Here is a 17,532-nt window from a genome sequence, read left to right as displayed (position 1 = left end):
TCTATTATGTCTTTTAATTGTAATTGTAATTGCTTATAATTAGTGGCTTACTTTCCAGTTCGTAATAATCCTTGATGTAAACCTTATAATGTTTCTGCGTAACGCGCATTGCGCACTGATCTTTGTCTAATCGCAAGATGCTGTTTACCAACTGATTCATCTCATTTTTCTCTTCGTGCCACATTGTGGCACATGCATAAATTCTCGTGACTCGGTCCTTGCGCTTACTACCTGTTATGTCCAGATCAATATTGCCCAGGTCCTGTTCAATTATTCCATCACTTAAACTTATATCAATAGTTTCACTTTTCAGGACACCGTTCTGAAATTTTAATTAGTTGGTAACAAATAGAATAATGTCAATAAGTACATGAAATTTTTAAAAATAAGTTATTAAATAATGATTTCTTTAACTTCTTACTGAAAATTTAGTATTATCGTTGATCCTCTTATCATCTTCATTAATATTTTCATACTGTGTTCTTCTATTCAAAGCTAAACATTGATCAATCATAAGTGAATCGTAAATGATCGTGGAGAATATTTTCTCTACTTGCGCTAATCTTTCATTTTCGGTGGTCCACAAATGCATCGTGATCCATATTTGTGATAACAGCCATATTGGCCAGCACCAAACATACCAGCTGGAGAAGAACTCGGTCCAATCTTTAAACGTAGTATCTCCGAAGAAAAGATAATCCGGTACAAGATTATAAAAGGCACAAGTGTCTTTATTCCTGGCAATGCATATTGCTACGATCAAACACATTGTTCCAAGACTGACTAAACTCGTTGGAAATGCGAAACCAAATTGATGCATTTGACTTCTGTAGGCGAATTTACCTGAAACCATTGAAATCTAAGGATTTTATTTCTCTCGGATATTCTTTAAACATTTTTGGGTTCTAGTAGCGGAGAAGATAATATTATGGCCCTTGTAGATATTATGGCCATTCTCAATGTACCCGTTATTAAGTAGTAATTTCAGTTATTTATAGAATGATTTGTTTAATAGTATGCTGTTAGTGCAGTAATACTAATATATCAGTAGATCAGTACACAACAGCTAGCAATTTTTATAACGTATTTTTATTTTCAATTATTTCGAAATGTTTTTTAAGATGTTATATATTGCGCTATAGTGCGTTATATAGTGCGCTACCCCTCACGCGTTGTGCTGTGCTACCGGATTGCGTTCCTGGCATCATTGACAAGGAGAGTGTCACAACTGTCCCTCACTGATTTGAATGGGCTTCGGATATGTTGTAGAGCATCAAAAACTAAGGGATACATATTTTTTTATATCGGCTTCGGAACATGTTTGAGGGATGAAACCACCCCTTGAAAAAAATAGCTGTTATCGTTTTTATCAAATATTTTCTAAATTATGAGTCATATGAAAAAAAGTTTCAGACAAAAGTTTTACAATATTTTATGCTCTTTGCAACCATGTATTTTTAGTATGTAGTTTTTTAAAATTTCAAATGTTGAACTACTCCCCCCCTTCTCGTTCTACTCTGGCAAAATTTTTAAGTTTTTGTAAGGACAAAAATTGTAGAGTATTAAATACCAAATCCATCCATATATAATATTAGAAAATGGCATTTAATATTTTAGACAAAACGCAATGAGAAAACTTCATGGTATATGTGCCGCTCTGCCCGAGTAGATAGATATTATAGGTATAGATAGTTACGCTGTGATATTTCTCTGCAATTGCACTATGCTTCACAACTGCTTGTGCATATTTTCTTATGCTATAATTAATCGTAATGATATGATATTAATCTCACGATGCTCGATTGTGTTAATGATTTTCTATATGTTAACTTATGAAGTTGTGCACGGAGTTCTGCATGGCAACCTTCATGATTTCGACAGAAACAATAACACTAACAATTCAAAATCATGAACGTTATCATATAATGTTCCATATGCAACTTCATAAAAGTTAGCGTATAGAAAATTATTAACACAATCGTGAGACCAGTCCTTTACACAAAATAAACTTGTGAACAGAGATAAATCGCATATATAACAACGTAGCAAATGCGTGTGGGGCGCGCTATTTGTACAGAAATTTCAAATGTATATTTTCTGAATTATCTATCCATAATCAAAATACTCGATAGATTATAATGTACCATCCTGTTTACAAACAGAGTTTTCGAAATATATTTTAAGTCTTTCTGCCATCTGGTACTCGTCACTCGTCCTTGATTTTTGAACGTGGTCGCACGCCAATAATAGTCAATGTTTATTATATCTCTTATCGCACGCTAATAATGGTTATTGTTTATTATTGAACCATGTGCTCGATTTCATTGCGACTGTCTGTGTTTGATTCAGTTGGTGAACGATTACTTTGTTGAAGTTGTTTTTCTTGGCGAATCTGCGTTGCTCCTTATTTTTGTTTAACCTACAGGTGAACCACGTTTGTTATCGAAGCCATTGGGCGCTGTAGGGTTTTGACTTTTCACACATAATACTTGCAAATAGCGGGGCTTCGGCGTTTACTGTTGGTGAGTAACGTTTATCTAGTCATGAAAACACTCAACTTTCGTTGACCGGATTCGGACGGAATATTTTATAAATCCTTCATTGTTACAAATAAGGACTCTACACAGACAAGTTTCGAATAACACAAACTTATATATTGGGTTGACAACTAAGTGATTGCGGATTTTGTCGACAGATAGATTTTACACTTTCTTTTGTTTCGTTAACGTGTTCATTCGGGAAATTGTTTAAATATAATTAAATAAAATAATATTTAATTTGACATAATTATATATGGTTATATATATAATCTCATATATAAATATATGTAATTATATATAACAATTTATATATAATTTTATATCTTTATATATAATAATATGCGAACATATTTTATATATAATTATATATAATTATAAATTATATATAATTATAAGTTAAACATTTATTTCTGAGCATTTATAATGCCGTATATACAAAGCAAAGTCAACTGTGTTGCAGTACATCAAAAACAATTTATTTATACTTTACTTCTATAAATAAATTTTGTTTTCGTTTCGCATGAAACGGTATCATGTGATCGTCATGCGCACTATAATTAGCTCATCTGATCGTATTGCGCACTATGCAGACTATAAAAATGTCTGTAATATTTGGAAATGGGCAGTTCATTTCATGAGTTCATAGTGTAAAGAAGTGTGTTATACACTATAATTTTGTGAAATTATGTAAGTATTTATTGTATTGTATTATTGTCTTACGCTTGTCATTCTTCATATTTATATTATTTAAATTATTATACACTTTGTGGAGTTATTAATATTATAATATACAGAAGACCGGAGCAGCATTAAACAATAGTTAAATTTTAATATTTTGTAGAATGATTCCATTTAACCCATGGAATGTTATACTGTTGCTATATGCAACATTCACTGCTCGTAACCTTCTACAAACTCCGGTAACTTCGGAAGAAATGGAAGTGAAGGAGAAGATTATAAATATGCTCACAGACATGAAAAATAAAATGGACATTCTAATAGAAGAGGAGAAAACACTTGATTTCTATGATACAAATGAGATCTCACAGGCGGAAAGAGTTGATTTGTTGGAGCATGATGAAGATGAGGATTATCTTTCAGAAGAAGTTATTTGTACTGATGTTGAAGCAGAAATATCAAGTGACTATAAAAGGAAGGCTGTGGAATTCTAAAAGAGCGGTAAAATAAGACCAAGAACGATTGAAGGAGTTAGACGAAGGTACAAAAAAGTTACATCAATTCGACAATTACGACGATGGGAGGACTATATCAATGCAGGTGGTAGCAGAAATGAAAAATTAAAAGCAATTTCTGAATATAGACTAAACCGTTTCGCTGAAGTACTTGAAAAAGGAGTCATTATTCATGATATTAACATTGCTTGGTGGGGTAATGGAGCACAAGAAGAGAAAAATATGCCTGGATTCATAGCATCACCTAGCTGGGTACAAAGATTCAAAAAGAAACATAATATTGTGTCTAGGAAAATAACCAAATTTGTCACGAAAAAATCCTGTTATCCAAATCAGAGTTAGAAAATAAATGCGATACATTTATTACAAATGTCAAATATTATATTGATCGATACGGGGTGGAAAATATTTACAATTCAGATCAAAGTAGGTTCCAATTAGAACTTCATACCGGTCGTACCTTAGCACAAAAAGGTACAAAGAAAATGGAATCCGTAGTGCAATCTGTATCAGCAACCACGCATAGTTATACTATACAGCCAACTATTTCCGTTGATGGTAGATTATTGTCGCTTCTGTTAATTGTATTAAAAGAATCAACAGGAACGTTCGGTCCACGAGTACAGGAAAATTTATTCAATGCTCCTAATATTTTTGTAATGGCTTCCAAATCAGGTAAAATGACATCAGATTATATGAAAACCTGATTGAGAGAAATATTTTTTCCGAATGTCGGACCACAATCCGTATTATTATTAAATTCATGGAGTGGACATTGTCCCAATATAAATCAGGAAACTAGATCGGATTTTGCATCAGATATTGTTTTCCTAACTATTCCGGCCGGTACAACGGGAAAAATACAACCATTAGATGTATATGGCTTTCGATTATGGAAAAATTTTATTAAACATTTTTCTGATATTGTAATGCTATTAGACCTTGCAATTGATCTTCATGTTAGAAACAATATTTTAAAACTGCAGTCATTAACGCACCATCAATTCTCGTCACCCAGGTTTCACAATTTATTTAAATATGCGTGGTTTAAAAGTGGATATTTACAGAGTAGGCCAGGCGAATTCGAAACACCGGTTGAGTTTTGTTTCCAAAATGATTCTAAAATAAAATGCGATATTTGTGGCAAAACTGCCATAATTATTTGCTCTTGGTGCAAAAAATCACTTTGTATCACACATTTTTTCCATAATCACCACCTTTACAACGAATATGTGCCACAAACGTAACATTTATTTTTCGTTTATATGCAAATACTATATTGATTTGTTTATTACTATTGTGAAATATATATAATAACGTGTTATTGTTCTATAATTTATTGTATTGTTCCTCTCTATCCTATAAATTATTACTCCATAATTTTTGTTAAGCCCTTCGTTATGTTTCATTCAGCAATTAATAAAATATATTGTATTGTCACACTACACGCTTGCAGAGGTAACATAACGTCGGCCTAATTAAAAAACCTCTTAATTCCAATTTTTGACAAAATTAAGACTCATTTTATTCGACCAAAGTCGACGAGATAAATCGAACAAAATAAGTATCTTAATTTTGTCAAAAATTGAAGTTAGGAGGTTTTCTAATTAGGCTGATGATAATGTGTTTCATTATTTCACGTGCATTGCATGAAATACTTTTTTAATCATTTTAATTATCCTTAATCGACCCTTACCTTTCAGATTGTAATGAACATAAATTTTACACATTAAATGAAGAAAATATACATTTGGAGCTTTTGTACAAATAGCGATGCTGCACACACATTTACTACTGTTATATATGCAAATTATTCTATTGTTCACGTTTTCATCAAGCATTTTTATTTCGTGTAATATTGTATATCATATAATTACGATTAATTGTAGCATAAGAAATATGCACAAGCAGTCGTGAAGCGTAGTGCAATTGTAGAGAAATATCACAGCGTAACTATCTATACCTATAGTATCTATCTACTCGGGCAGAGCGGCACATATACCATGAAGTTTTCTCATTGCGTTTTGTCCAAAATATTAAATACCATTTTCTAATATTATATATGGATGGATTTGGTATTTAATGCTCTACAATTTTTGTCCTTACAAAAACTTAAAAATTTTGCCAGAGTAGAACGAGAAGGGGGGGAGTAGTTCAACATTTGAAATTTTAAAAAACTACATACTAAAAATACATGGTTGCAAAGAGCATAAAATATTGTAAAACTTTTGTCTGAAACTTTTTTTCATATGACTCATAATTTAGAAAATATTTGATAAAAATGATAACGGCTATTTTTTCAAGGGGTGGTTTCACCCCCTAAACATGCTCCGAAGTCGATATAAAAAAATATATATCCCTTAGTTTTTTATGCTCTACAACATATCCGAAGCCCATTCAAATCGGTGAGGGACAGTTGTGACACTCTCCTTGTGAGTCTATAATTGATTAAATAACATATATGTGACAAATGTAATCATTCAGTTCTCACTTTAAAATATTGATTATTGACAAAGTTATCGTACAAAATGTGAATGAAGACCCATAATATCACCTTCTCTTCTATTATTTGGATTGATGTAAAGTTCTCTTATAATGTAATTTCAGTAGACTCGTCTATGTAAACAAGTACTTACAAGCCTGGTACACAATTATGGCACAGATAGATTGAATCACCAAAACATAAAGAGGTATAGAGCTGTTTGTAACTAGAAAATAAGAATTTTCTTGCAATATGATATTGATAAAGTAAGTGAGAATGATATGATCCTGAAAGCCGTTTTTCATAACTGGAATTAGCTTAATCTTACATATTTCGTGAAATTTAGGTGAGAAGAAGTCTTGAGCGTTTATCCCATTACACATACTGACGGTAAGAGCGCCTGCGATGAAAATAAACGTTCTCCAAATGGATACTCCTCCTTGTATAATGTGTTGGCCTGCTTCAAGATTCTTTTTCACAGATGACAAGTAACGCACTAGACCTATTCCAATAATTAAAAATAAAATATTTCGGACAAGATATCCTACTTTGCTATTTACGATAATTACGCCGCAAAGATCTCGATTGACTACGATAAATTAAATCCGTTTCATGGAAAAATAAGTATAAAAATACATGATAAAAAGTAGATTTTGTATATTATGAGAGATACATTATCATTATTTGACATATGTATTGTTGATTCGTCGGTTTAAGACAGAGCTCGGCAAAATGTGCACGCGACGGCCGATTTTCGACTATCTCCGCCCACCGCTATTCCCTTTACCTCGCCGCTCCGCGCGCTGCCCACAAGTCGCTCGAGCCTCAAGAGCGTGTTCCCAATAGTTTTCACGTCACCCATAAGGTATTATTGTTGACGCGTTTTTTTTTAAGTGGTATCCCCAGTAGGCCTCTTCATTTTTCAAAAATGAAATTTATAAAAAATGAGAAGTGTTCTTCTTTAAGCGACGATTCCTTACCACGTCTTATGCGGCTCGCTACATGCAATATCCAAATTAACGTTTCCACTCTTACCAATAAAAGACGTCGAAAATCGAACTGAATATTCTTCATTTAACATATTTTATTTCGCTTCTGTTCAGTTAGTTACGGGTTGTTACAGTCATCAGTGGATTAGGCTTACTGGGGATACCACTTAAAAAAAAAAACGCGTTTACAATAGTACTTCATGGGTGACGTGGAAAACTATTGGAAACACGCTCCTGAGACTCGAGCGGCTTGTAGGCAGCACGCGGAGCGACGATGTAAAGGAAAGCGGTGGGCGGAGATAGTCGAAAATCGGCCGTCGCGTGCACATTTTGCCGAGCTCTGGTTTAAGATAATGCAAAGCTCTTTCTTGATCTTCATAATCATTGTCTTCATAAACTAAAAGATTCTTTTATGAAAATTTATGGAAATAAATTTTTAAAAAGATAGAGTTATTTAATTCATAACAATTGAATATCTCTAAATAATTCAAACGTACCGATATTGCTGTAGGACGATACAAAATTACCCCACCAACGACTCGAGCATAGCAGCAATGCAATGGGAAAGACCCATGTAGAAGTTTTATGAACGTCATGCTCAATCAAGGGCCATAAAAACATTCCACTGAGTTGTGCAATCAATGACAGCACATCGCAAATGATAAACAATGTAAACTTCTTTGCCGTTAAATTCCGATTCTTTCTGTTTTGCGAAAGTAAATCTGTTGAAGATATTAATAATGTTAAGATTTAACAATTAAATCAGCGAGTGGAAGATAGGAATGAAATAATAACATTTTTCATCGTTCTAAGTTGTACTAAGATTATTAACGTATACTTTTGGTCTTGTAAAATTAAATTGAAGCAAAATATTTACCGATTAAACTTACTTAATAATGCTGGTATGAAGCAGAGGCAACAGAAAATAGCAGCACCTTGCACTGCGCCAATATCCGGTAGAATAACAAAAGTCAACAACACTAGTCCGATCGTATGTCCTGTTTCTATCATTATGAGAAGTAGAATACTTTGGATTGTTGGCATTTCAGGTTTCTTCTTAAAGAAATAATGCCATAAGGCGTCTAATAGCCCGATGCATTCCGGCACAAGAAATATCAAAATCAGACACCAAGTCCATTCTATACGGCCATCTTGAATATGTTCCATTATATATCTATGTCCTTCAATCTCTAAGAAAATCAGTAGTTTTATATGAACAAATATCTCTGATAAGAATGTTTACCGAAATAGAATGATAATGAAATGTAAGATAGAGTTGTAACATAATACTACAAACTAACGATAAGATAAGGTTCAATAACATAATTTCTTTCAATAATAGATCAAAATACTAAGTTTCTTTTCTTGTTAATTTTAATTTTCATAAGTTGTATTTCATTCGATATTTCATAATTTAATCGAAATTTCATGAATTTCGAACTTCATAAATACAAAAATTTAAGATTCTACAAATTTTATATTACCAAAAGAAGATTCTATTACATTGGAAAATCTGAAAGCTATTGTATAAAAAAATATTTTACAAATATTTATATAATTTCTGAATCATATAATTAAAATTCTACCTAGATTATAATCGCAATGAGGCAATAATCGAATCTTCTGCAAATGCGATGTCGCAAATAGAACAATTGATTTAGCTGCAACAGCACCACAAAAAACTATAGCGAATAGCAAGCCGTAAACAAATATTTTTATTGTCCAAATGATCTTATCCAAAAAATGATTATTCTGCATAGACCCATCTCTCGAAGGCGCAGGAAAAGTTTTGAACAAGTCCCATGGTGCAAGATCTTTCTGCGAACTGGAATATGCATAATTAGAAGGCTATAACTTTTACATTATCTTACTTTTTACATTTTTACTCTTATTTTTACTTTTTCAACTTTCTTAAAAATTTTCTTTTTGTTACTTTTTCTTTTTTTTTCGTACGCAACGCATACGAATATATTTATCTACTTTATAAGTTTCAATTTTCCCCAAATAAAATTATACTATTTTATAAGAAGTAAACTCTTTTTTCAATACTTTGTAAATAAAATAAACAAATTAAAAGATTACAATTTATCTTTATTTTTTTACAAAATATAAACTTCAAAGTTAACTCCACACAAGTATATTAAGCCTAATAATGCGATAATTGATATCTTTATAGAATATTTACCTTAGTCAATATTTATAAATATTTAGTACTTAGTTTATAAATATTTAGTATTTAGTTCAATATATTTAGTATTTAGTTCAATAGTAGTATTTAGTTCATTAGTACAAGTCAAAATAAAAATCTTATCACATATACCAGGCAGAGAGAAGCCTAAGAGCGGGCATGGCTGCATTTTCAGCGTTATGGAAAAGTTGGCTGATTCGCAGCGCCAACTGGGTCCATTTTTCATGGACATGAACTACTAAGCCAATGTCCACGATTTGTTGGTACTATTCCGTGCTATGTCCATAATTATTTGGTTCTGTTCTGTGCTATGTTCACGAGCGAGCTAGATTAGTTAGATAAAAACGAAGAATCGGTCTTTGTCTCACCACCAGCGAATAGACAATCGCGACGAAGCGAGCCAGCAGCGATGTTATCGTAAGGCAGACGTCGCCGTCTCCCCTTTCACCCCCTTATTTTCCTTTCCACATTGTTTTATATTCATAATTCGGGAAGAAAATAATTTCGAGAGTTCGGACGATTTCTAGCAATGACGCGACAGAGATAACACGCGGCCACATTAATTTGTCATGACTTTTATATTACTTATAATTACATAAACGCCCATATATGCAAATTATAGATAATTATTGCGCGTATGTTTTAATATTGTACAATATAGTATATAATAACAACAACTTCATTTCTTGCAGTAATTTTTTTAAGATCTTCGTTGAGGTCGTGAATTAATTTTTTTCTTCATCAATCAGTTTTCTGCAAAAATTACGATTTTTTAAATAAAATATAAAATGTTTCTCTTCTCCTCTCTCCGAAGAGTTAATTAAAAAATATGTACTCCACAGAGTCAACTAACAAATGTGTAGTCAGAAGAGTCAATTCAAAAGTGTACTCCGAAAAGTCAATTTAATAGCGTATTTCGAAGAGTCAATTTTAAAGCGTACTCTGAAAAATCAAATTATCAAATAATATCAAATAATATTGTAATCCGAAAAGTCAATTTATAATAGAATATTTACTTCGATGATTCAGCTAAAGAAAAAAACATTTATTTATTATTATATTCAGAGAATAATATTTAATTTATTATTTATACTTATCTTACTTATGCTTACCCTACATATGCTTCTTTGAATGAAAAATTTAATTTGTTGACTGATTCAGATTCAGATTTGTTAAAATATCTCTTATGCGCAACTCTTTAACAGGTAGGTAGTAAAATAATTTTTTTCTTTACGAATTTTATAAACTTTTCACGAACATAAAAATTGAAAGATTCTCAGAGGACAAATAACTTTTCTTGGACATTTAAACCAAAGGAAAATATTTTCCCATTAATAAAGAATGAATAATTAATATCTCACACAAGAGGAATCTTCATCCTTGAAATCACCGCGCGATTTTGCTTTTAGAAAAGTATAATATTGATGTAATAGTAACAAATGCTATCCAAAAACGGTGCAAATCTTAAACGTTTTTGAGAAATGCAGTTTGAAGTTTAGTCTTTTCTGTTAATGTCGTTATAGCAGAAGAATTACCAATTTGCTTTAGTAGCGCAGTGGATCAGGCTTTGTGATATGAGCGTAGAGGTTGTTCAAGTGTGTTATTTTTACTATCACAGGGAGAACTGTGTAGAATGTATAATAATACGCAGACAAATTCTTTACATAATCATACTTATTTCTTTTAGCATGAATAAAAATGATCAGTGCTAACGTGATAAGTGTATATCGCAATTGTACGTGTACGCAATTGTACACATACACACACATATACACACGTATACCAATGATGTCAAAACCGAACAATTCGTGAAAATTTTTTATTGATCGCAATTGTACGCAAAGACGAAAGAGAAGTACACGGGTCTCCGCGGGTATCTCGTCATATTAATTGTCTATGAGCTGATAAACAATTGATCTCCGGTATTTACAAGTTACGCTTGTCCGCAGCTTGTCCGCAGCTTGTTCGGTTTTGACATCATTGGTATCAGTGATGCGAATTTGGTGACGGGCTTGCACGAGGATTCTCCTCCCCCCCTCCATATATGTACACAGTCAGCTCGGTCAATCCGTGTGAGCCACGCGATCGGCAATTGTCGACGCGCCGAGCGAGCGAGAGAGAGAGTGAGAATATCATTCCCTCCTTGTCGCTCTCGAGCCCTCGTTCTCGCTCAGCGAGCGAGCCTAATTCTTTCTTACCCATAATCTGAATCGCGGGCGCGACTGTCTCTCTCTCCTTTCCTCTCTATGACAATACTGAAAAGTTTTGTCTACTCGGCGCACTGAAATTATTACAAATAATATTTTATTATTTAATAATATTATTATTTGTAATATATATTATTTGTAATATTATTATTTGTAATTTTATTTGTAATTGTATAATAAGGTTACAAATAATACAAATTTTTACAAATTTTATTTGTAAAAATTTATATCATTCGTAATATTATTTGTAATAGTATTAATAATATTCGGCGCCAAGAAAATGAAATATATTTTATTAATTATTTTGCGGAGTCGGGCAGGTTCACAGGTTTGATTATTGAATTGTTTAATAATATTTTAAGAATAATTTTAAGTTATACAAGGATGTAGTATGAAATATAAAAGAATATTGTAACAGAATCAAGAAGTACGAAATGAAACCTCTTTGCTTTTATTACAATATCCTGTAAGTTAATAAATATTTTTCATACAGTATTAAATAATCTCCAAAAACAATTACATGAACCGTGAATACCGTGAAATTTTCTATCTGCGCAAAAAAAATTCATAAAATATATTTGTTTCGTTGCCCTAAATGAGAAAACTCTCAGAACAATGTTATAGTTGTTCAATGCACTACTCAATAAAAATATAATAATACTATGTTTGTATGTGTGAAGAATATTTGCTAACTTACAGGATATTGTAATAAAAGCAAGGAGATTTTATTTCGTACTTCTAAGGCCAAGACTTATTAACGGCTAAAGACATATTCGAATTGATCTTGCCTTAATTGGTCGGATCAGTGATCGGTCTTGCCTTAAGTTCCAAGCCTCATAACTCGGAAAGTACTCGATGAAATGTAACTTTGTTAGAGTGTTTTGGAATGCTCTCGAGATAAGCTACAAGAATATGTAATAAAAAATCGTAGTTTCTATTTAAAAAAACATTAATGACCTTGGCCTGATTTTGACAAGGTCACTTCACTCAAGGTCAAGTCCACATTTCCGTTATGTGTCGTCCTTCAAGCCATGCAACTTTCGTTCGAAAAATTTTTTAATAAAATAACATAAATTTTTACAAGTAAAATTTATCATTATTTATTAGAAGATTGAGTTATATGGTTATATGGTTATATATATTATATATTATATATTATATATTATATGGTTATTTTACTTGTTATTGTAACAAATTAATTATTATAACAATGCAATAAAAAATATTTAATACATAAAATCTTGGCGCGGCTGCACCAAAAACTATATCGAACTAAAACTTGTTTAATACATGACACCATTTTTATTATAATATATTCTATAATGAAGGTTTATAATTTATTTATTATAATACTATATAAACTTAAATAGAACATTATGCCGTATATGTATAAAGAGAATTTACAAGAACATTTTATTATAATAAAAATGCTGTCATGTATGTATTAATCAAGTTTTAGTTCGATAGTTTTTGATGCAGCCGCGCCAAGATTTTTTGTATTAAATATTTTTTATCGCATTGTTATAATAATTAATTTGTTACAATAACAAGTAAAATTACCATATAACTCAGTGTTCTAATAAAGAATGATAAATTTTACTTGTAAGCTAGGTTTTCTTGAATATTTTGAATAACATAACTTTTAAAAATACATTTTTTTGAATATTGGACACTATTAACAAACATGTAAAATTTTTATAACGCGATATAATTTTTACTTTTAAAAATTTATGTACATATATTACATAATATATATCTTAAAAAAGAAGATAATTTGAATTTGAGATTTCTAAAAATATTAAGTTAAGTATACAATAATCATATATATATATGTTAGGTTTCTCAGTTGGCGCTACTATTCTAATATATCACTTCTTACAGTACAGTAGAATAGTGTTGCAGAGTTTTATTATAGTTATAAGTTTTACTTGTAAAAAAACTTATGTACACATATATACATTAAAAAAAAATAATTTGAGTTTGATATTTCTAAAAATAACACAATACGTGTTGCGCTTGTACTTGGCGCCTTTTTTTACCTTTTTGTTTAAAAAGGTAAGTTTTATAATAAATTTTACAATTGTAAAAATTTATGTTACGTACATCTTTTGTCGTTAGGTTTCTCTTGAATAATAATAACTTTTAAAAAGATATTTTTTTGAAATATTGGATACTGTTTAGGATTCGATTATAATTTGAACGGGGAGTCGTTCGGTTTAGTTCGACAATACCGGGAACGACCTGCCTTTGTCTCGTGTAATGAGTTCTGTTATTATACTTGAACTGTTCTATCATAAACTCGTGCCATTAGGTCATTGGCGGTCGTCTCCCCACTCGATAAAGAAAAACGAAGATATATTTCACACGCGGCGCGGAACGCTCTCGATCTTTTTCGATCGTTATCCGTATTTCGTTGGTTACGTTTTGGAGTCCGTCTCTCGCCTGTGTTCTCGTCACCGCTTATGGGAAAGATCTATAGGCTTCCGATATACATCTCGATGTCGATCTCGGCGGACTATTCCCGGGCTCATCCAGTGGGCACTGACCTCGTCTAAACTCTTTCTGGAGGCTCGCTAATCAGGAACGAATGTCTTAGAGTTGCGTACGCTCGTAACCACCATCGGAGGCCTGGTCACCCATCTGCCTGCGGAGAGCCAGGGAAGTCTCGCCTTGCAGTATGGTCGAAGAACGAAGAGACGCCGTTTTTTAAGGCTTCCAAAGAGTCAAAGTTTTTTCCATTTAAATAATTTTGCAATGGCCGGAACAAGTGATAGTCAGATGGTGCGATATCAGGAGAATACGGTGGATGCGTTAAGACATCCCATTTCAGGCTCTTCAGTTTGCGCAGCGTCTTTTTCGAAACGTGTGGTCTGGCGTTGTCGTGATGAAAGACGACTCCCTTGCGATTTGACAAAATCGGACGTTTCTCTTTTATTTCTCGATTCAGATTGGTTAATTGGCGACAGTACTTGTCCGAATCAATCATTTCGCCAGCGGGGAGAAGCTCGAAATAGATTATGCCCTTGCAATCCCACCAAACAGAGAGCATCACCTTCATCGAGTGCAAACTGGCCTTTGGCATTGCGTCACCATGCTCACCTGATTGTTTCCATGTCCGTTTGCGCTGAACATTGTTGTAGAGGACCCATTTCTCATCGTCACTAGTCGATCCAAAAACGACTCGTTATTGAGCCGCCCGAGTAAAGAAACGGCTGCAGAAATTCGCTTGATTTTGTTCTTCTCGGTCAGCAAATGGGGCACTCATATATCGAGCTTCAAATCGAATCCCATCTTTTTTAAACGCCGAAAAGCGGTTGATCGGTCAACGTTTAGTGCTGTAGCAACTTCTTCTGTTGAAATTCGCGGATTATTGAGCACTAAAGTACGCAAAACATCGTCATCAATGTCAGAAGGTCGACCAGAGCGTGGCTCGTCTTCAAGGTTAAATTCTCCGCGCCGAAATTTAGCAAACCATTTTTCCACAGTTCGTTTAGCTGGTGCTTCATCCTGATAAACATCCTGAATGTTTTTTACGGCTGCGGCAACGTTTATTCCCTTCCGAAACTCGTAAAGCATAACATGCCGTAAATGCACCTTATCGATACTCATTTTTAAAGTGATATTTCTCGAAGCAGTTTGTATGAAAACAGATTTTTTTTTAATAACAGCTAAAGACGTCACCTTTCCAACGTTATATAATATGTAGATGGAAGTATTAATGACAACACTTTACGACGCTTATAACTCCATCTATTGAAACTCCGCACGAACTTTTGCACTCACCCAATATTACGTTACTTTCCGTAGTCGGGGACGTGGACCTTCGTTTTTCTTTATCGAGTGGGGAGACGACCGCCAATGACCTAATGGCACGAGTTTATGATAGAACAGTTCAAGTATAATAACAGAACTCATTACACGAGACAAAGGCAGGTCGTTCCCGGTATTGTCGAACTAAACCGAACGACTCCCCGTTCAAATTATAATCGAATCCTAAACAGTATCCAATATTTCAAAAAAATATCTTTTTAAAAGTTATTATTATTCAAGAGAAACCTAACGACAAAAGATGTACGTAACATAAATTTTTACAATTGTAAAATTTATTATAAAACTTACCTTTTTAAACAAAAAGGTAAAAAAAGGCGCCAAGTACAAGCGCAACACGTATTGTGTTATTTTTAGAAATATCAAACTCAAATTATTTTTTTTTAATGTATATATGTGTACATAAGTTTTTTTACAAGTAAAACTTATAACTATAATAAAACTCTGCAACACTATTCTACTGTACTGTAAGAAGTGATATATTAGAATAGTAGCGCCAACTGAGAAACCTAACATATATATATATGATTATTGTATACTTAACTTAATATTTTTAGAAATCTCAAATTCAAATTATCTTCTTTTTTAAGATATATATTATGTAATATATGTACATAAATTTTTAAAAGTAAAAATTATATCGCGTTATAAAAATTTTACATGTTTGTTAATAGTGTCCAATATTCAAAAAAATGTATTTTTAAAAGTTATGTTATTCAAAATATTCAAGAAAACCTAGCTTACAAGTAAAATTTATCATTCTTTATTAGAACACTGAGTTATATGGTAATTTTACTTGTTATTGTAACAAATTAATTATTATAACAATGCGATAAAAAATATTTAATACAAAAAATCTTGGCGCGGCTGCATCAAAAACTATCGAACTAAAACTTGATTAATACATACATGACAGCATTTTTATTATAATAAAATGTTCTTGTAAATTCTCTTTATACATATACGGCATAATGTTCTATTTAAGTTTATATAGTATTATAATAAATAAATTATAAACCTTCATTATAGAATATATTATAATAAAAATGGTGTCATGTATTAAACAAGTTTTAGTTCGATATAGTTTTTGGTGCAGCCGCGCCAAGATTTTATGTATTAAATATTTTTTATTGCATTGTTATAATAATTAATTTGTTACAATAACAAGTAAAATAACCATATAATATATAATATATAATATATAATATATATAACCATATAACCATATAACTCAATCTTCTAATAAATAATGATAAATTTTACTTGTAAAAATTTATGTTATTTTATTAAAAAATTTTTCGAACGAAAGTTGCATGGCTTGAAGGACGACACATAACGGAAATGTGGACTTGACCTTGAGTGAAGTGACCTTGTCAAAATCAGGCCAAGGTCATTAATGTTTTTTTAAATAGAAACTACGATTTTTTATTACATATTCTTGTAGCTTATCTCGAGAGCATTCCAAAACACTCTAACAAAGTTACATTTCATCGAGTACTTTCCGAGTTATGAGGCTTGGAACTTAAGGCAAGACCGATCACTGATCCGACCAATTAAGGCAAGATCAATTCGAATATGTCTTTAGCCGTTAATAAGTCTTGGCCTTAGAAGTACGAAATAAAATCTCCTTGCTTTTATTACAATATCCTGTAAGTTAGCAAATATTCTTCACACATACAAACATAGTATTATTATATTTTTATTGAGTAGTGCATTGAACAACTATAACATTGTTCTGAGAGTTTTCTCATTTAGGGCAACGAAACAAATATATTTTATGAATTTTTTTTGCGCAGATAGAAAATTTCACGGTATTCACGGTTCATGTAATTGTTTTTGGAGATTATTTAATACTGTATGAAAAATATTTATTAACTTACAGGATATTGTAATAAAAGCAAAGAGGTTTCATTTCGTACTTCTTGATTCTGTTACAATATTCTTTTATATTTCATACTACATCCTTGTATAACTTAAAATTATTCTTAAAATATTATTAAACAATTCAATAATCAAACCTGTGAACCTGCCCGACTCCGCAAAATAATTAATAAAATATATTTCATTTTCTTGGCGCCGAATATTATTAATACTATTACAAATAA

The 17,532-nt window shown here is 31.9% G+C and overlaps 1 protein-coding gene across 1 annotated transcript in view; it reads right to left on the bottom strand.

Moving 5' to 3' along the window:
* LOC105191141 (chitin synthase chs-2) overlaps nucleotides 1-17,532 on the bottom strand; it is a 62,123-nt gene that overhangs the window by 40,888 nt on the left and 3,703 nt on the right. The window contains exons 2-8 of the mRNA XM_025302347.1: nucleotides 8,791-9,029; nucleotides 8,095-8,394; nucleotides 7,702-7,926; nucleotides 6,544-6,717; nucleotides 6,370-6,441; nucleotides 422-843; nucleotides 52-322 (exon numbers count right to left, since the gene is read on the bottom strand). Coding sequence (XP_025158132.1) covers nucleotides 52-322; nucleotides 422-843; nucleotides 6,370-6,441; nucleotides 6,544-6,717; nucleotides 7,702-7,926; nucleotides 8,095-8,394; nucleotides 8,791-9,029 — 1,703 coding nt within the window. The remainder of the gene's footprint in view (nucleotides 1-51; nucleotides 323-421; nucleotides 844-6,369; nucleotides 6,442-6,543; nucleotides 6,718-7,701; nucleotides 7,927-8,094; nucleotides 8,395-8,790; nucleotides 9,030-17,532) is intronic.

The sequence above is a fragment of the Harpegnathos saltator genome, unplaced genomic scaffold (assembly GCF_003227715.2).
Source record: "Harpegnathos saltator strain DR-91 unplaced genomic scaffold, Hsal_v8.6 scaffold486, whole genome shotgun sequence".
Lineage (NCBI taxonomy): Eukaryota > Metazoa > Arthropoda > Insecta > Hymenoptera > Formicidae > Harpegnathos > Harpegnathos saltator.
The sequence above is the reverse complement of the archived record's forward strand: the minus strand, read 5'-3'. Positions and strand labels throughout refer to the sequence as shown.